The sequence below is a fragment of the Nerophis ophidion genome, linkage group LG10, assembly GCF_033978795.1.
Source record: "Nerophis ophidion isolate RoL-2023_Sa linkage group LG10, RoL_Noph_v1.0, whole genome shotgun sequence".
NCBI lineage: Eukaryota > Metazoa > Chordata > Actinopteri > Syngnathiformes > Syngnathidae > Nerophis > Nerophis ophidion.
In genome coordinates this window covers 7283275-7306973 of record NC_084620.1, presented here as the reverse complement: position 1 = coordinate 7306973, position 23699 = coordinate 7283275, and the positions used below count along the sequence as shown (strand labels likewise).

Below are 23699 nucleotides of genomic sequence, written 5' to 3'. Positions count from 1 at the left end.
TTAGGGAGACACATTTACATTTCCATATTCCTTGTTACAAAATGCAGGTGTGTAGCCATAACATCGGTTTCAATTTGGGAGCAAGCTCCAACAAACGCGTTGTCCATCCACAGTGGGAAGCTGCTTCTAAGATACTACTTGTCCTCACCACAATGGGGGAAAATCCATCCATCCATCCATTTCTACCGCTTATTCCCTTTCGGGGTCGCGGGGGGCGCTGGCGCCTATCTCAGCTACAATCGGGCGGAAGGCAGGGTACACCCTGGACAAGTCGCCACCTCATCACAGGGCCAACACAGATAGACAGACAACATTCACACTCACATTCACATGGGGGAAAATAAACAAAGTTTATTTCAAGTACCATTGTCACTGGAGGACTTGAGGAAAATAAATGGCTAAGCTTGCTACCCACTAATTTCTGTGACTTAATGCAACAATATAAAACATTGTTTGGGTATAAAATTAATAAAAATTATTTTTATTATGTTGAACTACATTAAAACCCTACTGAAAGCCACTACTACCCACCACGCAGTCTGATAGTTTATATATCAATGATGAAATATTAACATTGCAACACATGCCAATACGGCCGGTTTAGTTTACTAAATTGCAATTTTAAATTTCCCGCGGAGTTTCTTGTTGAAAACGTCGCGGAATGATGACGCGTATGATGACGCGTGCGCGTGACGTCTCGAGTTGGAGGGGACATATTAGCGCAGCACCACTAGCGGCTAAAAGTCATCTCTTCTCATCGCGCGATTACACAGTATTCTGGACATCTGTGCTTATTAATCTTTTGCAATTTGTTCAATTAAAAATGGAGGAGTCAAAGTAAAAAGATGGAGGTGGGAAGCTTTAGCCTTTAGCCACACAAACGCACGGTGTTTCCTTGTTTAAAATTCCCGGAGGTGAAGCTTTACTAAGGATCAGAGCGGTCAAGCGAACATGGATCCCGACCACTTGTCAACCGGCAGGTTTCGGTGAGAAAATTGTGGTAAAAAGTAGCCTCTTACCGGAGATCAGCGGAACTTCTGTCGTGCTGCTGCTGCTGTGACTAATTCGCTCAGAGACTGGCGTCAAGACACCCGTGGACACACCCCTCCGACTATCAGGTACTTTATAATCTCACTAAAACAGTAGCAAAACAATAGAAAGATAAGGGATTTCCCAGAATTATCCTAGTAAATGTGTCTAAAAACATCTGAATCGCTCACAATGCAATCGCCTTTTTTTTTTTTTTTTTTCTAGTCCTTAGCTATCAGTATCCTCAGCCACAAATCTTTCATCCTCGCTCAAATTAATCGTGAAATTGTCGTTTTCTCGGTCCGAATAGCTCTTTTTGTTGGAGGCTCCCATTATAAACAATGTGAGGATGTGAGGAGCCCTCACACGGGTGACGTCATCGTCTGCGACTTCCGGTAAAGGCAAGACTTATTTTATTAGCGACCAAAAGTTGCGAACTTTATCGTCGATGTTCTCTACTAAATCCTTTCAGCAAAAATATGGCAATATCGCGAAATGATCAAATATGACATAGAATGGAGCTGATATCCCCGTTTAAATAAGAAAATCTCATTTCGGTAGGCCTTTAAGGGCAGCGCGGTGCACGGTGGGACAGGGGTTAGCGCGTGTGGTTTACAATATGAAGTTATTGGGTTCCAGGTCTTTCTGTGTGGAGTTTGCGTGTTCTAACCGTGAGTGCGTGGGTTCCCTCCGGGTACTCCGGCTTCCTCCCACTTCCAAAGACATGCACCTGGGGATAGGTTGATTGGCAACACTGAATTGGCCCTAGTGTGTGAATGTGAGTGTGAATGTTGTCTGTCTGTCTGTGTTGGCGACTTGTCCAGGGTGTACAAAACTACAACAATGTACGGTAGGAAGAGAATTCATATGGCCGCATTCGCTTGCGTTTACCTGACATATGAAACGTGACAAAATGGGGGCGGTGGGTGAACTATCCACTTTAGCTGCCAGATGACAGTAGAGTGTTAAATATCTTAAAATGTGTTTTGTGGTAATTCCAACTGTGACCACAGCGTCAGTTGCTATGTTGTGTGGTTATTTCCATCATTTTCACCAGACTGAATTGCAAAATGATTAGCCCCCCCACCTTCCTCTCAGACGAAATCCACCTATGAATCCCTTCCTTAATTTAACAAAAATTTAAATATAAGAATGTTAACAAAACTAAATAAATAACTTTTGTTTTTGGCAGATATTTCTGAAAAAAGTGGAGCAGGAAGGGGTGAAGTGGGCCTGAGGGAGCACTAGAGAAAGATGCAGTTTGCACTAACAGACTTGGAGAGAAGTATCAAAACCCACCTTGGTATTGATACTATCAATATCTAGATCGGTACGCACACCCTCATTTTTCATTATATCCTTTTGAGCAACCTTTATGAAGAGATTATGGCCATTCCTTGTCAGTTACAAAGCTGTTTTATAGTGTGGTTTTACACAACACAAGGCATTTATCCCAATCACCTTTCTCGTAACGTTTGATTCTCATCAATCAACCGCGAATTGCATTAACTCAGCGGACAGCACAGTCAATAAATTTGGGAATATTTACTAGCGCAAAGATGTTTTTCGGCTCATGGTGTACGGTACGGTAGGGCTTCACGGTGGCAGAGGGGTTAGTGCGTCTGCCTCACGATACGAAGTTCCTGCAGTCTTGGGTTCAAATCCAGGCGCGGGAACTTTCTGTGTGGAGTTTGCATGTTCTCCCCGTGAATGCGTGGGTTCCCTCCGGGTACTCCGGCTTCCTCCCACCTCCAAAGACATGCACCTGGGGATAGGTTGATTGGCAACACTAAATTGGCCCTAGTGTGTGAATGTGAGTGTGAATGTTGTCTGTCTATCTGTGTTGGCCCTGCGATGAGGTGGCGACTTGTCCAGGGTGTACCCCACCTTCCGCCCGATTGTAGCTGAGATAGGCGCCAGAACCCCCCGCCACCCCAAAAGGGAATAAGCGGTAGAAAATGGATGGATGGATGGGTGTACGGTAGTGTTTCCCAGCCAGCGGCCACTCACCAATGAGCGAATGAGAGGATGAGGATTTTAGCAGTGTTACGTCTCGCCTCGACTACTGTAACGGATTATTTTCGGGTCTCCCCATGTCTAGCATTAAAAGATTACAGTTGGTACAAAATGCGGCTGCTAGACTTTTGACAAGAACAAGAAAGTTTGATCACATTACGCCTGTACTGGCTCACCTGCACTGGCTTCCTGTGCACTTAAGATGTGACTTTAAGGTTTTACTACTTACGTATAAAATACTACACGGTCTAGCTCCATCTTATCTTGCCGATTGTATTGTACCATATGTCCCGGCAAGAAATCTGCGTTCAAAGGACTCCGGCTTATTAGTGATCCCCAAAGCCCAAAAAAAGTCTGCGGGCTTTAGAGCTTTTTCATTTCGGGCTCCAGTACTCTGGAATGCCCTCCCGGTAACAGTTCGAGATGCTACCTCAGTAGAAGCATTTAAGTCTCACCTTAAAACTCATTTGTATACTCTAGCCTTTAAATAGACTCCCTTTTTAGACCAGTTGATCTGCCGTTTCTTTTCTTTTTCTTCTATGTCCCACTCTCCTTTGTGGAGGGAGTCCGGTCCGATCCGGTGGCCATGTACTGCTCGCCTGTGTATCGGCTGGGGACATCTCTGCGCTGCTGATCAGCCTCCGCTTGGGATGGTTTCCTGCTGGCTCCGCTGTGAACGGGACTCTCGCTGCTGTGTTGGATCCGCTTTGGACTGGACTCTCGCGACTGTGTTGGATCCATTATGGATTGATCTTTCACAGTATCATGTTCTCATATGTTCTCATAGTCATCAGTATCACAGTATCATGTTCTCATAGTCATCATTGTCACCGACGTCCCACTGGGTCATCATTGTCACCGACGTCCCACTGGGTCATTATTGTCACCGATGTCCCACTGGGTGTGAGTTTTCCTTGCCCTTATGTGGGCCTACCGAGGATGTCGTAGTGGTTTGTGCAGCCCTTTGAGACACTAGTGATTTAGGTCTATATAAGTAAACATTGATTGATTGATTGATTGAAAGACACAGTAAAGATGATTAGACTAGTAAAATTTTACAGTCCCTTTCGGTGAACTGACACCCGCTCCTAACCGAAAAGGCCATTGATTTGCGGATGAGTAGCAAGATAATATTGAGTGCATGAGTCACCCAAACAACCATTAAGTTTGGTCGACTGTTCATCTTATAGCTTCTGTCCTATCTATCCGTCGCGATGACCTCTTTTCACACATTCCTCTCAATTCTTCATCTATCTGGCTCCGTGAGATCCTCATCCTTCCTCTCTGTGTGCCTGCCTCTTGTCTAAATTTAGACGGGTAAAGCCCACATTGGATCCCTTGTTTTCATCAAAGAGTGACGCAGAACTTCACTATATTTTAAAGAAGGTTGTGACTCAGGTCTTTTTAGAACCAGCCTTATTCCTGTGTCCTGAGTTGGGTTGTGATTAGTGGGGAACTCTGCCTGACCTGCTGTGAATCAGTTCACCAAGATGGGGTCGATACAATGACTCGTCGTTCCTTTTATCGAGGCACCATGGTTTTATCAGGCTGTCTGTGTGTCATCCCTACCGTCTGCAGCTCCCTGTGGGTGTTGTCACCAGGTGCATGCGACGCTCCAAAGTTTCCTTGCAGGTTGCCCATTTAAAAAAAACAACTGACTTTGTGATGGCTTCACGGTGGCAGAGGGGTTAGTGCGTCTGCCTCACAATACAAATAATAATAATAATAATAATGGATTAGATTTATATCGCGCTTTTCTATTGTTATATACTCAAAGCGCTCACAGAGAAGTGGGAACCCATCATTCATTCACACCTGGTGGTGGTAAGCTACATCAGTAGCCACAGCTGCCCTGGGGTAGACTGACGGAAGCGTGGCTGCCAGTTTGCGCCTACGTCCCCTCCGACCACCACCAATCATTCATTCATCAATTATTCACCAGTGTGAGCGGCACCGGGGGCAAAGGGTGAAGTGTCCTGCCCAAGGACACAACGGCAGCGATTTGGATGTCAATAGGTGGGAAGCGAACCTGCAACCCTCAGGTTTCTGGCACGGCCGCTCTACCCACTACGCCATGCCGCCCCTAATGAAGGCCCTAAGTAGTCCTGGGTTCAATCCCGGGCTCGGGATCTTTCTGTGTGGAGTTTGCATGTCCTCCCCGTGAATGCGTGGGTTCCCTCCGGGTACTCCGTCTTCCTCCCACTTCCAAAGACATGCACCTGGGGATAGGTTGATTGGCAACACTAAATTGGCCCTAGTGTGTTAATGTGAGTGTGAATGTTGTCTGTCTATCTGTGTTGGCCCTGCAATGAGGTGGAGACTTGTCCAGGGTGTACCCCACCTTCCGCCCGATTGTAGCTGAGATAGGCACAGCGCCCCCTGCGACCCCAAAGGAAATAAGCGGCAGAAAATGGATGGATGGATGGACTTTTGTGATTCATCCGAGCTGCAGAATGAGACATGTGTGTTGAAAGTTCTCAACCTTGAAGAAGAAGCCATGTGTAGCTTCAAATCAGGAAGATATGAATAGCTTCAAGGCATGGCACGATACTGCTGAAACAAAACATGGTTTACAGTGGCGGCTCAGAAAACAAGCACAGTTCATTCAAGGATGCTGTTTCACATTCAGTTTGTTCAAATTTGAGATTTAATACTGGAATAGGATAATCTGATCACTTATGGTGTTATACTCATTCTGACATTGGAGCCTTGAGTATTGGCCAATATTAATGTGATAGGATCAATCAGCAGGAATCATACATACTTTTGTTATTTTGTCATGTGCAAAGTGAAATTTGTCAAACAGATAACGGTAAAAACACCAACCTATTTATTATTAACTGTCTGGGATGGACTGATGCTGTCTTTATTTGGAAGTGGAATAGTATTTTTTTTATTTGGCGACATCTATTGGCCACAATAATTCTTTATATTAAAGGGGAACATTATCACCAGACCTATGTAAGTGTCAATATATACCTTGATGTTAGAGAAAAAAGACCATGTATTTTTTTAACCGATTTCCGAACTCTAAATGGGTGAATTTTGGCAAATTAAACGCCTTTCTGTTTATCGGACTTTTAGCGATGACGTCAGAACGTGACGTCACCGAGGTAATACACCCGCCATTTTCATTTTCACATTACAAACACCGGGTCTCAACTCTGTTATTTTCCGTTTTTTCGACTATTTTTTGGAACCTTGGAGACATCATGCCTCGTCGGTGTGTTGTCGGAGGGTGTAACAACACTAACAGGGAGGGATTCAAGTTGCACCACTGGCAAGAAATCTGCCGCCAGACCCCCATTGAATTTGCCAGAGTGTCTGCACATTTTACTGGCGATGCTAAGACAGACATGGCACAGAGATGTATGGATAAACTGCAGATGCATTTGCAGCGATTAAGTCAACAAAATCACAAAGGTGAGTTTTGTTGATGTTGTTGACTTATGTGCTAATCAGACATATTTGGTCACGGCATGACTGCTAGCTAATCAATGCTAACATGCTATGCTAATCGATGCTAACATGCTATTTACGTAGCTGTATGTACATTTGAAACTAGATACCCACATTTAATGCGAAACAAACACTTAGCAATCGACGGATTTAAGTTTCTCCAGTGTCACAAGATGCGAAAGTCCTGATCGTTTGGTCTGCACATTTTACCGGCGATGCTAATAAGGCAGCCATGCTATGGGCCACTTCATTAGGTACACCCATGCTATGGCCGAATAGTGTCAATAGCTATTCGCTCAATAGCTTCAATTTCTTCTTCAATTTCGTTTTCGCTATCTGCCTCCATACTCCGACCATCTGTTTCAATACATGCGTAATCTGTTGAATCATCTGAGTCTGAATCCGAGCTAATGTCGCTATATCTTCCTGTGGTTCCGCCATGTTGTTTGTATTGGCAGCCCTGTATGACATCACAGGGAAATGGACCGTCGCATCGCAAATAGCGAAAATCAAGAACTTTAAAGCTTTTTTTAGGGATATTCCGGGAGGTGTAAAATTTTGAAAAAAAATTCGAAAAATAAAACAAGCCACTGGGAACTGATTTTTATTGTTTTTAACCCTTTTGAAGTTGTGATAATGTTCCCCTTTAAGGCCTTGATGCAATAAGTTGAATGATACAGAAACCTTTGTTACTGGATACTTTAGAATGCGCTTCTGCTTTGAAGACTTTGTATGTGTAATATGCAACTATAAGTATTTATTGTTTACATTGACAAATATGATGTTTTAGACTGCAATATTGTTTAATCAAAGACACGTATTGGGTATGTCTAGCTTGTTTGCTAATGCGTGCTTGGCTGTTGCATACCTGCAAGCTCTATAGCCTACCTTGGTGACCTTTTATAAATGACAAGTAAACTCACTGCAGGAGTGTTTGTATCAGTGAGCTTACATGGGGAAGTTTAGATGCAAGCCCATATAGGACCGCAGCATCCTTTCTATGTAATACATAATATGTATTATTCATAATATATATTCTATTTGAATAACTAACCAATTGTTTCACTCATTGTCATTTCAGAAAGAATGGCTTTGCCTCAACTGTCAAACAAGAAGAGCCAATCAGTTGGATGATGTGCTACCACTGGCGACGACTTCCCCAAAGAAGCTACCACCTCCTATCACTCCCGATCCCTCCTCCACCTCTGCCCCTGCTGCTGTAGTTAGCAAACCCGTAGTAGAAGACCAAACCCCGCCAGCCCCTGAGACTAAGGTAGAAGCTACACCTTCACTGATATTGCATGACCACAACAAGCCACTCTCTGTTAACCAAGAAAAAATCTTAGACCGATCGCTATCAGCCGAAGCTGACATCTCAGAGGCTGTAGCTTCTATTGTACCTAAAGTTAAAGAACAGCAGCAACCTGGCTCTGACATTGAAAAATCTGATGCTAAGAAAAATACCGCCAAAGCAATCCCAGTTGTTGAGAAAAGTAATTCGAACTCAGACATAGCAGTCCCTGTAGATAAATATAAGACACAAAATGATATTGAAACAGCAGCAGCCGAGGGAAATCCAAGTTCCCCTGAACAGGTGATGGAGAACTTTTCTGAGGTCCCTGATTCAAGTATTAATGAGGCGACGACACCCACAAACGTAGAAAAAGACACAAATCTCTCTATAGGCCAGAGTGACTTGACCAGTAGCGAAACTAATCAACTAGAGCCACCTCAATTGGATTCAAAAACAACAAAACAACTCCAAAATGAAGTGTTGGATTTAAGTGAGGTGCCTCCTATAGATGAGTCAACTCCACAAAATCAGATGGTGGATTCTGCTTTGAACGTAGACTCTACAAATATCACTCAAAAATCTGAGGCTGAAAGTGTTGACAATACAGGTGAACTCAGCGCAGAACCTGAGCCAACTGTAGAGACGCCACCAAGCAAAGAGGATGCTCCTGTTGACTTTCTCGCGAATGCACCTCTGTTAGCTAAAACTGAGCCTGCTAAACATGAGATGCAGGAAACAGAGTCTGATCCATCAAAACACATAGAATCGATCAGTAATCAAGCAGAGACGAGTCAGGCTGATCAATTAGGATTTGTAGAAAAACAGCAGGAGCCCGAAAATAAGTTACTTGCTGTTTCTCAAAATGAAACCACTGCTGTTGAAAATGCACCACTGACTATAGCTGCTGATCCGGAAGTATCTGTCCAAGGCGGTGCGGAAAAGTTAGCTGAGTTGGAGACAGTAATGGACACTATCATAGTGATGCAGGAAACAGAGTCTGATCCATCAAAACACATAAAATCGATCAATAATCAAGCAGAGACAAGTCAGGCTGATCAATTAGGATTTCTAGAAAAACAGCAGGAGCCCAAAAATAAGTTACTTCCTGTTTCTCAAAATGACACCACTGCTGTTGAAAATACGTCACTGACTATAGCTGCTGATCCGGAAGTATCTGTCCAAGGCGGTGCGGAAAAGTTAGCTGAGTTGGAGACAGTAATGGACACTTTCATAGAAGAAACAAATACTAAAAAGGAGACTTCGGAAAGAAAAAACGAGAAGCCAGCTGTTGAGATAAAGTGTGATGACTTTGCAGAGGTAAATAAAAAAAATGTCTTGGAGACAGCCGGCGAGGAGAAAGCTGATCAAATAAGTTCTGTTGAACAAACTGACAAGATAAAGGCAATTGAGCAGAAACTTCTTAATGAGCTGGGTTCTGCTGAAACAGTACCAGGAAACAATAATATTGACACTCAAAATGAGCCTGAGCTTCAAGAGGTAGAGCAAGAAACAAATCACAAGCTACCTTCTGCTCAAGAGAGCTTTGTTCAAACAGCTTCACCGCCAGAGACGTCAACAGAGACAGAGAAAGATGGCAATGTCTTGCTAAAAGAGCATGATGATTATAAAAAAGCTGTGGTTCCAAATTCTAAAGATTGTGAAAAGGTCAGAACCAAACAGTTAATTCAGAGTGAGATCTTAGTTTCTCCCTCAGCTGCCATTAGTCAGATGCAAGTCAGCAATAAAACCCTCAAGGAGAAAGTAATCCCAGATACAAACAGTATTGGTGAAAATGTTACACAATGTCATAAGGAAGCACTCGACATAGTGGAAAAACACTCTGCCTTTGAGAGTGACGCAAACAAAAACAGTGTTGGCTCATTACCTGCCACAAGCGATATTCAGGAATCTATTTCAGTATCAGAGGCGAGCGTAGTCGGCGCCAAAGATGGCACAGCAGAGATTGGAGCAGGGAATAACGTCACATCACAGAACAACAAAGTGTTAGATGAAGGTGTTGAAAATAGCAATGCTTCTATATTAGTAGATTCAGCCCCTGTAGCAAAACCCCATATTGTAGACTTTGTAGATTGTGAGCAGAACACTGAAGACGCTAGTTCGATGGAGAAAAAGGTGGGCCAAACTGAACTTCAGGGAAAGCAGTGTGAAGAAGATGCAATGCATGAGGTGACCATAATATTTTGCTTAAGTTGAGAAAAATGTAGTGGTTCTTTCACTATTGTTTGCTTTATTCTGGCTATATTTGACCAAACAGTTCAACTGAAATTGAAGTTTTGTTAATATATTTGTTAAATCCAACAGGTCAAGAAGATTGGGACCCTAAAGGAGCCCGCAGAAAGAGAAAGGGCCACCAGTGAGTGCAGTGCTACCAGCCCCTCAGACCTGGCAAAGCTAGAAAGCACAGTTCTACCCATTCTTGAGGCACAAGCAAAGGGTGGCAATCAAACAGACACATTAAAGACCAGACGTAAATTAGACGTCCTTCCTCTGTCACCTGACTCCCCTTGCTCAGAAGATGACAGAGAACTTGGCAAAACCAACGCAAAGAAAAAGCTCCTGGTACCGCTGGACGTCAAGGTGGATTCTCTGGATGATAGCAGCGAAAGCTTTGGAAAAGAAAGTCCAATATCGGGCGATGACGAGGACTTCATCCGCAAACAGATCATAGAAATGAGTGAAAATGAGGACGCCTCACCGTCCGATGAGGAGAACCCAATAAAGCAAAAAATCAGAGAGGATGAGAGGAAAAAAGTGGAGCGTAAGAAAACTGCTCCTTTGGAGAGGAGTGCATCAGGAAAAGCCAAAAGGCTAACCAAGAAGAACTCTGTATGTCCAAATGATGATGAAGATGAAGAACTGCAGAGCTCTCCGAAAAAAGCTGAAGTAGTGGAGGCAGCAGAGATAAAAGAAGAGGAATTTCATCCGGCCACCGCAGTTCGTTTATTTCCAACAATGGAGCTGAATACAAGCAGCAGCCCTGTGTGTATAACTAATGTTGAGCTAGACCTTGAGATGGAATGTCTTACGGATTCACCAGATGATCGATCCAAAGGAGAGGGGTCATCAAGTCTACACGCGTCCAGCTTTACACCCGGGACATCCCCAACATCTGTGTCTTCACTGGAGGAAGACAGCGACAGCAGCAGTCCCAGCTATGTCCGCTCTGGTGAGAGCAGGCAACATAGAAAAGCCAAACACAGACAGCCTGGACAGATGCTGCCTACTATTGAAGACTCGTCTGAAGAAGAAGAGATGCGTGAAGAAGAAGAGCTACTCAGGGAGCAGGAAAAACAAAGGGGATCTGGTAAAAAATCCAAAAAAGACAAAGAGGAGGTTCGAGGCCAGAGGAGGCGTGACCGTTCGAAGACGCCCCCAAGCAACCTTTCCCCTATTGAAGATGCTTCGCCAACAGAAGAACTGAGGCAAGAGGCTGAGATGGAGGAAATTAGGCGCTCCTCCTGCTCTGATTTCTCCCCTAGCATTGAATCGGACCCTGAAGGGTTTGAAATCCACGCTGCAAAAATTGCAGCAGTTCAGAAAACATACAAATTACCCATGTCTGTATCCCTTCACTCTCCAACAGAAGTTCTAAACACAGATAAAACGAAAAAAACTCTTAGATCTGCTGATGAAGCGTATGAGGAAATATTGCTGAGGGCTAAGTCTCCTACAGTTGAAAATATTGAGCTACAACCAGGAAAGGAGTCTCTTTATGGAGGTCTGCTCATTGAAGATTATGTGTTTGTCGAAAACTCAACAGGTGACGTTGGAGAGACAGAAAAGATGAACGTTCCTGCTGAGCCGAAAAAGCTGAGATCGCCAGATGAAGTTTATGAAGACATGATGAAGAAAAGGAAGGAATTCATGAAACTAGAACAGGAATATCACAATATGCAACCACAAATAGGAAGCACAAACCCAGAAATTGTTTTGCAGCCTGCTGACAATACTTCATCCAACATCAGTCAAGTAACTCTGGGAAAGGATGAAAAACCATTGTTGGATGCTGACACCGCATACGAGGAACTCATGAAGAAAGTCCTGACTCCTGGAACAAGTCCGACTTTACAAGAGTCAGAAATGGATGCCACCTCATCCAGAAGGGCTCTTTATCCAATCCCAGACCTAAGAGTCACACAGTGTTCCTCAGGAGAGTTATCCTCTGACGAAGAGAGTATCATTAAAAAGGAGGAAGTTAAATCAGACATGACTGTGGAAACTACTACTGCTCCATCAGATGAGCAAACACACCCCCCCGTTACAGCATCCCAAACTGACATTGTTGACCTGTCAAGTCCAATTCCAATGATATTAGACCCTGTTACTGCAAGTGTGACCACCTTGCCCACAGTCCCCCAGTATGCACAGGGTACTCCTAGCATCATTACAACCGCCCCACCTGTTCCCCCTAAACCAAATGTCCTGCGCCGGGCTAGTTCTCAGGAAAAAGCAGATGTTGAACCACCACTGCCTCCTCCTACACCACAAAAACCTACAGTGTTTCCCAGGAAACCTCCAGTTCCACTCCCTCCTCAGGCTTCAGCTACTCAAGCAAGGCCAGAGACTGCTACCACGACTTCACAAGCAAAACAATCATTTACACCGACATACAAACCCCATGTTCCACCTCCTGTTCCCCCAAAACCCTCAATTCCTTCTGGGATTGGGGAAGGCACCAGGCCAATACATGTCAAACCACCAATTGCACCGAAACCTTCCTCGCAGCCCCCCTCACCTGCACTTGGTCCACATCCACCAAGACCGACCATGCTGACCACATGCTCCTCTGACATAGCTTTGAATCTCAGTCCCTCATCTGAGAGCAAGCAAAGTCAACCCTCACCAAAGTCCCCTACTTCCCCAAGATATACGAGGAATCTTCGCGATACATACGTGGTCATCACACTCCCCTCCCAGCCAAGCTCTCCAGTCGATGGCATTTCAACTCAAGCCCCCTCTGACCCTGGCCCAGCATCTCCTTCTAACCAAGCTCAGCACCAAAGCGATCATCAAACACAGGCTCAATCGCAGCAGTCACCCCCTCCTCATACAACTAGAATGCCTCTAGCTTACACTCGAGTCATTGAATCTATTGAAAGCCAAGAGATATGTAGCCCAGAAAAACATGTATCGAGCTCTTGCCACATCATCGAGGCTGTCACGGCCTCTGCACAGCTTCCTGTGGTAATGCCAAACCTAATCTCTCAATTGGTTACCACTGAGTTGCAAAGAACTACAGTCTCGGTTGTGCACGAAAGGACGCCACCACCTGTGCCAGCTCCAAGGGCAAACGGAGTACCGATTTCACTAGAGAAACACAAGACGCCATTGCTTGCGCAGAATGGTCAGATAGTCTTGCCTGCTGATGTAGTTGATTTGAGGACTATGAAGGTGGACGCAGAGTCGGACATGAGCGGAGTAGATTTGTCTTCTGGCCCAGACTCAAGACGGCAGTCTTTTGCTGCTGATGCCAGTCGCCAGAGCAGTGCAGTGCAGTCGCCTGTTGTCAACCTGAGCACTGAATCCTCCACTGTCTCAATCATGACTGATAGCATCACCATTGTGACCTGCGCTGCTACCATCCAAAAGTGTGATAATTTAGAAACCTCTAAAGCATCTTCAATTCCCTTACAGCTAACAAAAAACAAAGTATTCGAACCAGTCTCACAAATTGTGTACCGCTCCGTGGACTCTCAGCCTCCCGCTCATTCTGGTGAGATCCCAATTAATCTCACAGTTGGATCTAGTACAGGTGGTGGAACCTTCCAAACACAACCTGTATTCTCTGAACTTAACTCTATTGCTGGTTGTGTTGCTAATGGACTAACGGCAGGCACAACATCAATTGCAGGAGCTGTCGACTTGAGCACTGCAAAACCATTTAATACCGTAGTATCAATGGATTCCGTTTCTACAGAGGTCGTCACAGCGGTGATTGCAGAAGAGGACGGCAAACCAGTTGATCTGACCGCAGGGAAAAGAGCAGTATGCTGTGACGTTGTGTACAAGCTCCCCTTTGCTGGAAGCTGCACCGCACAGCAGCCCACAACACCTTTGCCCGAAGACCGTTTTGGATATCGTGATGACCACTACCAGTATGACCGCTCGCCATATGGCATGAGGGGCTTTGGTGGCATCAAACCGTCAATGTCAGACACCAACCTGGCAGAAGCTGGCCTGTTCTTTTACAAGAGTAAGAACAGCTATAATTTCAGTGGCACCACAGACGGTGCGGTAGATCTTTCCTCTACAAAGATGTCTGATGCAGGTCAGTGCTGTGACATTGCCGACCTGTCACTTAAATGTCATTTTGAACTGCTACCCCTGATTCATGGCTAACATGGCTTTATATGTATGTATATATATATATATATATATATATATATATATATTTTTTTTTTTTTTTTTTTTTTTTTTTTTTTTTTTGCATGATAGTGATTTTTTTTTTTCTTTTTGTCATTTTGTTGTGATTTTTTTTGTGGCTGCATGCTCTTTCTGTATACATTGTTTATACTTTGGGAGCTTTTTTTACCCTTTTTTCCATCACTTTATGATTTCGGTAAGAAATTGCTCACTTCAAATACTTCTCCAACTGAATTTCAGGGTCTCAACTAATTTTTTTTTTAATGATTATTCCTAACAGGTGAAGCAGTTGACTACTCCAAGAAAGGGATTTACGCAGGAATGACAATCCCTCCTTATTCCCAAGCCAGAGTGACAAGTGGTGTTGGGACTCTCTTTGGTACAAGTAGTGTCTTGAGGTCATCAAATGGGGTGGTTTATTCATCTGTTGCTGCACCAATTCCATCTACATATGCAATAACAACTCAACCAGGGTCCATATTTTGCACGTCGTACAACAGTCAATCGAGTATACATACCAGCGATACCATGCCTTCGCTGTCGAACCTGCAGAATTTGCCATTGACACGATCCCACAGTTTCCTGTCTACTGTCTCCATTACTACAGCCACAGAGCAAGGCGATACCCCTCTCAATCTAGAGCTAACTAGTGTTAATTCTGTCACCAAAGCAACAACCTCTTTAACCCTTGACACCTATACGGATGCATCCCTCGAGGCAATCGCTGCGTCATTGGAGGCTCTTTCCTCACCCATGGTTCCCGGAGATGGTCAGTATCAAGCAGAGCGTGAAAGGCTAGAAATGGAGAAACTCAAGCAGCAGCGCCTTGCTGAGGAGCTGGAATGGGAGCGCCACGAGATTCAACGTTTTCGTGAGCAAGAGCAGCTGCTGGTGCAGAAGGAGCTGGAAGAGCTGCAGGTCATGAAGCAGCAGATCTTGACTCAGCAGGAAGATGAAAGGCAAGCTCACCTAATGATGCAAAAAGAAACCTATGCTCAGCAACAGCAGCAGCTTGAGCAAATTCAAAGACTCCAAGAACAACTCCGTATGCAGCTGGAGGAGCAAAAGCTTCGTCAGATGTATCCAGGTGGAGACATGCTAGGAAACGGCATCCAAGAGGCCGTTGTCTTGGGTCCTGACGGCACAGTGCTGTCGCGAAAGATCACAGACAGTGGGTGCCAAACAGATGAAGAGGATGAGACACTAAACAAAGCATACACGTCAGGGAGGAAAAAGAAGAGCATCAAAAAGAGTGTTGACAGTTGTGTGCAGACTGATGATGAGGATCAAGAGGAATGGGAGTCTCAGAGAAGCCGACAGAACCGACCACGTACTGCCAGGGGAGATAGGGCAGGCCAATCTGAGATATCTCTTCAAGCCCACACTGAGATTTCTATACAAACAGACACAGATGGAAATATCATAATGGACACGAGAATGGAACTCTCTGACTCTGAAAGGACCTCGCCGAAGAAAAAACTCACACCCTTGGAGATCGGTCTTTCTAACCTCAAAGCTGAGTCATCCATGCTTCAAGCACCACCTAAATCCCCCAATGTGCTCTACTCTCCCTTATCGCCCTGCATTTCACCCAGCAAATCACTTGAGTTTGTATCTTATGATAAATCACTGGGTGATAAAAGTCCTCAGAAGCTAAAGGGAAGCATAGACCCTTTAAATGTCTCTCCAGGAAGTCCAAGGGGGCCAAAGCCAATGCAGAGATCTATGTCCGACCCCAAACCCATGAGTCCAACAGGAGAAGACAGGATAACATCTGGTAACCAGTACAGTGAAACTGTGAGGACAATTTGATTGTTAGATTCATTTGACTATCTGTATACAGTACATCATGTATTCAAATAACATAAATATGTGATTGTCTTGCAGGAGAGAGGCTCAGTTGGTACACCGACCGGCACTCAAAAGAAAGTGAAAAGGACTCTTCCCAACCCTCCCTCAGATGATGAGTCCACAGCCAGTGGTCAGACAGCATATAGTACCGGTTCCGCTCGCCGAAGAATGTGCCGCAATTCAAACATGGCACGCGCCAAGATCCTGCAAGACATAGATCGTGAGCTCAATATGGTAGAGCGTGAGTCGTCCAAACTCCGTAAAAAACAGGCAGAGCTGGACGAGGAGGAGAAAGAGATCGATGCCAAGCTAAGGTACTTGGAGATGGGCATTAATCGGAGGAAAGACGTCCTGCTGAAGGAGCGGGAAAAGCGAGAGAGGGCTTATTTACAGAGTGTGGCTGAAGACAGAGATTATATGTCGGATAGTGAGGTCAGCAACATCCGAGAGGCAAGAGGTGCACATGGAGATGGTGAAGATGAGGAATTAGACACCCATGGTCTTGAACGTCCAAGAACGGCACCTCAATCAGAATTGGACGACTTTGTTCCACCTCAAACCAAACATGAATATGGAAAATACACTCAGTACCAATACTCTCAGGGCCAATTTCAGCAGTCACTCTACCAGACCCCCCAGTCCTACCAGTCTCATTCCATCTACTCATCTGTGCCCTCACTCACCAGCTCCCAGCAGCAAAGTTACCATCAGATGCTCCTGCTGCAGCAGAAAGCTGCCAGACAAGCTGCTCTACTCTCAGAACTAGATGCCACCAAATATGACGTCATCAGCCGCCAGCCTGATCCCACATCTTCGTCTTACCTCGGTGTTAAATATGACAAATATGGTAACCACCTGGACCTCAGAGCCTTGGAGGTAGGGAGTATAGCAGGTAGCCCAATGTCAACTGTGTCTGATTCCTACTACAGCGACCTTGATCACCACACACCAAGGAGCTACCTACTACTGGAAGATGCTGCAGAGCTAGCTAAGAGCTCCACCGGTCTTTCTGCATCGTATAGTCTTGCTGAAAGAGAGCTGGCCAAAGCAGAGAAGCTGCTGCAACGGAGCGCTGCTGACCTTGGATCAACTGATTATCTCGGGTCCAGCTCCAGGCTGCATACGTATGGAAAAACCCCGGATGAAGATGATCCAATGGAGGAACCCTATGAGCTGAAGCTCCTAAAGCAGCAGCTCAAGCAAGAATTCAGGAGAAGCACAAGTGGGACAGAGAGCTTGGACCCACTGACAGGTCTCTCCCAACACTACTATACACCAAGTTCTGGTGTCTCCAGTTACTCTCAAAGACACTATCCAAAGACGGATAAGTACAGCATCAGTCGATTGACTCTGGAAAAGCAGGCGGCTAAACAACTTCCAGCATCAATGTTGTACCAAAAACACAAGACTCCATTATTAGAACCGAATACTTCCACCAAGTACTCAATTACTGAGAGCAGAGGTCTGGATATGGATTATACCAGCTATTTGGGTTCTACTAGTGGTTCCCCAAGATCCAGTCGACTCATGCAGGATGAGATTACCTTTGGCCTTCGCAAGAATATCGCAGAGCAACAAAAATACTTAGGCTCTACTTTGGGAGCTAACTTGGCTGGTTCGCTAAACCTGGGCCAGAGCATGGGCTTAGACTCTGCTTATCCCAGTGGTAGTCGTTCGAGACCTTCATCTAGGCCTACGTCCTGCTATGGCCTGGACTTGTCCATCAAAAGAGACCCTTCCAGCTCCTCTCTGAGACTCAAAGGTGACGGCGAAGCCTCCTCAGAAGGGCCTAGTTTCCAAACACCCTCCGGTCGCACCAAACCCACCAGCCTGCCAATCGTGCAAAGCGGGCGAGGGAGAATACCCATTGTGGCGCAGAACTCTGAGGAAGAAAGTCCACTGAGCCCCGTTGGGCAGCCTATGGGCATGGCTCGTGCTTCAGCGGGACCTCTGCCGCCCATCTCGGCCGACTCCAGGGACCAGTTTGGTTCTTGCCTGTCGTTGCAGGACTCACAGCAGCAGCAGCAGCATATGAGAGAGGAAGCAAGCAGGGGTAGAGGGTATGTGCTGCTGGATGATCTTCAGGGCACCATGTCAGATAGTGAAGGTAAAGAACAGACCTGTCACACTATCTTTTTGTTTTGGGTCTTTATCTTGCATGCAGTTGCGGTCACTTTTTGTAATCTTCTGAGTCTGTCCTGTCTTTGTGGTGTCACAGTTGTCAAAATGTCTTCTGAGGGATGCTGTTAGAATGTACCTTTTATGCATGCATATGCTTTCCTGCCTTTACTACTGATATTATGTAACAGTCTCGAATGTTGGTCCACTGCACGTGTATTTCAAACTACACTGTGTGGGAAGTGTTCACCTCCAGAAACAACGTCAATCTGAACTTAGTTTGTACAGAAATACAGCGTTTGAGCTGTTTGACAGAATAACCATACTTTCATAGTCTTAAGGCCTAACAATATTTGAGTTAAAATCTTTAATCTGCTAAAAGCATGGCCTGGCAAATGTGTTCCCCATCTTGGAAAATAGACAAAATAGCAAAATGAGACAAAACATAATTACATTTAATGACAAAAATTACAACATGTACATTCTTAGTGACAAAAATAAAATCATAATAGCTCCATTAGGGTTATTAAAATAAAATGTTGGATTGTTTGTGTATGTTTGAAGCACTGTGATGAAAAAGGGTGTCTCAATCCAAGAATCACACTATATTCGCTTGAATGTATAAGCTCTGACACAAGGAGGTTGCACGTTTTCTTGTGTAAAGTTGGACTGCCAGTTATGGTAGGTTATAGGCTACTAGGAGGTAGAACCTACACATCAGCTAAGTGCACAATAGCACGCAAGCTAGACATATGTAATAAGTCACTAATTAAAAAGTATTGCATTCAAAACACCACAATTTGCAGAATAAACAAATATCAGGGACGGCGTGGCGCAGTGGGAGAGTGGCCGTGCGCAACCCGAGGGTCACTGGTTCAAATCCCACCCAGAACCACCCTCGTCACGTCCGTTGTGTCCTGAGCAAGACACTTCACCCTTGCTCCTGATGGGTGCTGGTTGGCGCCTTGCATGGCAGCTCCCTCCATCAGTGTGTGAATGTGTGTGTGAATGGGTAAATGTGGAAGTAATGTCAAAGCGCTTTGAGTACCTTGAAGGTAGAAAAGCGCTATACAAGTACAACCCATTTATCTTATTAAATAATTATAGTTGCATTCGGGGCGGTTTAGCTCGGTTGGTAGAGCGGCTGTGCCAGCAACTTGAGGGTTGCAGGTTCGATTCCCGCATCCGCCATCCTAGTCACTGCCGTTGTGTCCTTGGGCAAGACACTTTACCCACCTGCTCCCAGTGCCACCCACACTGGTTTAAATGTAACTTAGATATTGGGTTTCACTATGTAAAGTGCTTTGAGTCACGAGAGAAAAAGCGCTATATAAATATAATTCACTTCACTTCACTTCACATTTTACTTACACATACAAAGTCTCCTGGCCAGAAGCGGATTAGAAAGTATCCTGTAACAAACATGTCCGCATCATTCAATTTACTGCATCACAAGCTTAATTTCATGAACTAATGTGGACACTCTACTTCATCCAAGTTAAATACGTCATATATCCATTTCAGACTAATAAATAGATTAAGCAATATTAAACAAGTTTGTGTTTTTTTTATAGCTACCATTGTTCTCTGTTTGACTAATTTCCCTTAAACTTTTTCTAACATTCCACAGTACAATATAAAAGTAAGTATTAATTCCTAATGATTTTGTATTAGATTAATAAATTAGATTATACTCAAGGCTCCGATAAGTGGTAACGTGTAAGAGGTAAAAGTTGTATCGGGACACACCTAATCCCGGATTTCCACTGATTGCGGAACGGCTGCTGAACAAAGCCGCCACAGAACAGCACTGCCATCAACAATCGGGCAATCCCCACCGCTGTCCTGTTGCCACTCCGTCATGCAGCAAAATAGCGCAGACTTTGACAAGATCTCGCGAGTCCGCACATAATCATGTGAAGTTATAGTAAAGCAAACCCTATTCTTTCCTTCCAGAGGAGCAGAAGTTAATAAATTCACTCCTTCCATTAATAACAGGTGCTCAATGGCAACACCTTATAAACAACTATATTTTTTGTAGCAAGCAACAACAATACAACAACATCAACCACTCCCCAGCTTTCTTGGTTCCCGTATCAGCTGGTTAATTATGTCTGAAAATGGACTTATGTTCGTCATCGCCTATTAGGACGTTTCAAAGTGTAAAGTACAATCCGCCGGATAATTTATTTTGTTTGTGCATGATTTTTTAAGGCGTCTGGCAAAATATAGAAGTTCGCTGTAAATTTAGTGCTGGAAAGCGGAATGTTACCGACATGTTGTGGAAATGGACAGATTTACTTAAATACAAACGGAAAGAGTCCCCTGCTGTGCGCGGGCCGTTCTGCAACTCTTGCACATCCAGTGAATGTCCAAGGTAATAAATATACAGTTCAACTTGCATGTCTTGTCATGAATAATTGCATGTTTGTATAATGTGTCATTTACTTTGAATAGCCTGCTGGATGCATTTTACAGTATTTTGAAATATCTTAAGTCATAACTATCTCTCTATTGTACTTCCTGCTTTGGTGTTGTACAGTATTACATATAATTATTAGAGGGCCTGCTCACGCTCAATAATTGTTTATCTGCCCAATATCCATACAGCTCCCTGCTGTCATTGTTCCTGAATGCATCATGATAACAACATTGTTATTGATAGATTCTTATGGATCCCAGTGTAAACTCGTTTGCCTTGATTGCAGCCCTAAGTGATTCCCTGATGCCTTTGAGCAGAGACGATGCGGCCAAGGGTAGAGTATTAGTTCACAACACATTATTAACATCTATTAACTGTACATTCACATTTTATGATCCTTAAATGTTGGGTAGGTTTATGCTGGCTAAGTCACAATTCATCAGTCATTTCATAGTGACAATAAGACATGCATGTTATAGGAGTCTTATAAAAAATGACTAAAATAAGAAGTAAATGCTTATTCACTATTGGCATTCATAGTTTTAAATAACACCACACAGTACTAATAAATCATATTATGTCAATCGCTATACGGCAGTAAAAAAAACAGTTCCCATTGCTTATCATCCTCATTTACAGGAACATCAAGCATTATTAAATCTACACTAGTTTTCCCATGAATTAATAGCATGCATTCATTTGAGGAAGTCTTTTCCCATGCAGCGTGTTGTGTAGACATTGTTGTGCTTCTTGTTTTTACCAGCCTACCACCTGAGACGAGAAGAGACCGACTGGTTCGACAAGCCCAGGGATGGACGCTCGGATAACGGACAGGAGAAGAGACAGGTGACAAACGATTAAAAACACAAACTTATTCTGTGTAAACATGATGTAACATGCGATTATCATTTGTGGGTGACAGGGTAAAGGCCCCTACTATCCCTTCTCGCACCTAAGGGTCAAGCTGCAGAGAGATCCTAAAGACCGCAGTGTCTCAGGTAAACGAACTAACATCCGTCGTCATAATCCCTCATCAGCCAGTCAGTGTTTTTCTTTCTCACAGCTTTTTTTTCCTGCAATCACTTTCCATTTTGGCTCGCCTCCACTCCCCGGCAGCCATTGCAACGCTTAAAATGGCGCAGACCTCACACTTCTCTTATGTAATTAACAATTGAGCTGTTCTGTTTGGTTTACTTCAGGGAACGGGCTGGGTATCCGTGTGGTTGGCGGCAAAGAGGTGCCTGGCAGCAACGGAGAAATCGGAGCCTACGTTGCCAAAGTTTTACCAGGTGGAGCCGCTGAACAAACGGGAAAAAATCTTGAAGGTGAGTCAACAGTCTGGATATAAACAATTTATTGTACCCTGATGAAGAAACACACCACATTATCAAGCAATCAATCAATCAATGTTTACTTATATAGCCCTAAATCACTAGTGTCTCAAAGGGCTGCACAAACCACCACGACATCCTCGGTAGGCCCACATAAGGGCAAGGAAAACTCACACCCAGTGGGACATCGGTGACAATAATGACCCAGTGGGACGTCGGTGACAATGATGACTATGAGAACCTTAGAGAGGAGGAAAGCAATGGATGTCGAGCGGGTCTAACATGATACTGTGAAAGTTCAATCCACAATGGATCCAACACAGTCGCGAGAGTCCAGTCCAAAGCGGATCCAACACAGCAGCGAGAGTCCCGTTCACAGCGGAGCCAGCAGGAAACCATCCCAAGCGGAGGCGGATCAGCGGCGCAGAGATGTCCCCAGCCGATACACAGGCAAGCAGTACATGGCCACCGGATCGGACCGGACCCCCTCCACAGGGGAGAGTGGGACATAGAAGAAAAAGAAAAGAAACAGCAGATCAACTGGTCTAAAAAGAGAGTCTATTTAAAGGCTAGAGTCCTTTTTGCTGGGGGTACTGATAAAAAGAGAGGAAAAAATAATTCAACCCAAATTATGACAGTAGAAACTTTAAAATGCTTTTTTGGCACTTACGCCATGCTAATCTGCCAAATTACTTTTGTGTTGTATGCGTGCAGACGTTTTTTGTTCCGTCATTTTTTTATTAAAGTTAAAAAGAATGATCCAGAACTTTCACAATGATTTTGACGACATTGCTATCACATTCCTTGCGTATGACTGTATTTTCGTGCTGACCGTGACTAAAACAAGACTCGGTAGCAAAATTTATGGTGAAAACATTCAAACATTGCAGGCTTGCACCGATGTTCAGTCAGTACTCATTGTGTGGGATTTCTACACTTTTTTCATTAGGGGCGTCTCGATCTGACATTGATATCAGTCCAATTCCAACAAATAATAGTTGGATAATAGCGGATTGTATCAAAAATGTCCCATATTAGTTCTTATTCAAGCAGTCATGCAGCGTGTTTACTTGTGCAAAGCTGGGTAGCCAGTAAACATCTAAATGTCCTCCAATAAGCGGTATAGCTCGGTTGGTAGAGTGGCCGTGCCAGCAACTTGAGGGTTGCAGGTTCGATTCCCGCTTCCGCCATCCTAGTCACTGCCGTTGTGTCCTTGGGCAAGACACTTTACCCACGTGCTCCCAGTGCCACCCACACTGGTTTAAATGTAATTAGATATTGGGTTTCACTATGTAAAGCGCTTTGAGTCACTAGAGAAAAGCGCTATATAAATATAATTCACTTCACTTCACTCTTTTCTTCTATTTCAGTTATTTAATTTGTTATAGTTGCATACTACTTACACATACTGAGTATTCAAGGCAAAAGAAATTATACAGTAACACACGTCTGCATCATTTAAGCTAATGCTTAACCTAATCAATTATTGTGACTACTAAGTGTCCCCAAAAACTAAATTACCACACCACTTCAACTTAAACACTGTAAATGTCCATTTGAGAAGGTTAATGATAAATAAGTTACTGTTCTCATACCTACCACTGTTAATCTGTTTGATTAATTTCTCTTGACCAAAACTTTTCTAACATTTCACACCGCAAAATCATATAATTATGTACTATGATTTGTGCTGTATAGATATCGGCCAATACTCAAGGCTCCAAATACCGGTATTGTATCTAAAGTTAAAAAGTTGTATCGGGGCAGCCCTTGTTTTCATTTTTCTTTTCTTAGT

At 44.1% G+C, this 23699-nt stretch overlaps 1 protein-coding gene across 1 annotated transcript in view; it reads left to right on the top strand.

Moving 5' to 3' along the window:
- The window catches only part of pcloa (piccolo presynaptic cytomatrix protein a), a 64877-nt gene that overhangs the window by 24663 nt on the left and 16515 nt on the right, over nt 1-23699 (top strand). The window contains exons 4-11 of the mRNA XM_061912198.1: nt 7586-9985; nt 10121-14087; nt 14463-15979; nt 16070-18140; nt 20860-20907; nt 21337-21419; nt 21496-21571; nt 21773-21898. Coding sequence (XP_061768182.1) covers nt 7586-9985; nt 10121-14087; nt 14463-15979; nt 16070-18140; nt 20860-20907; nt 21337-21419; nt 21496-21571; nt 21773-21898 — 10288 coding nt within the window. The remainder of the gene's footprint in view (nt 1-7585; nt 9986-10120; nt 14088-14462; nt 15980-16069; nt 18141-20859; nt 20908-21336; nt 21420-21495; nt 21572-21772; nt 21899-23699) is intronic.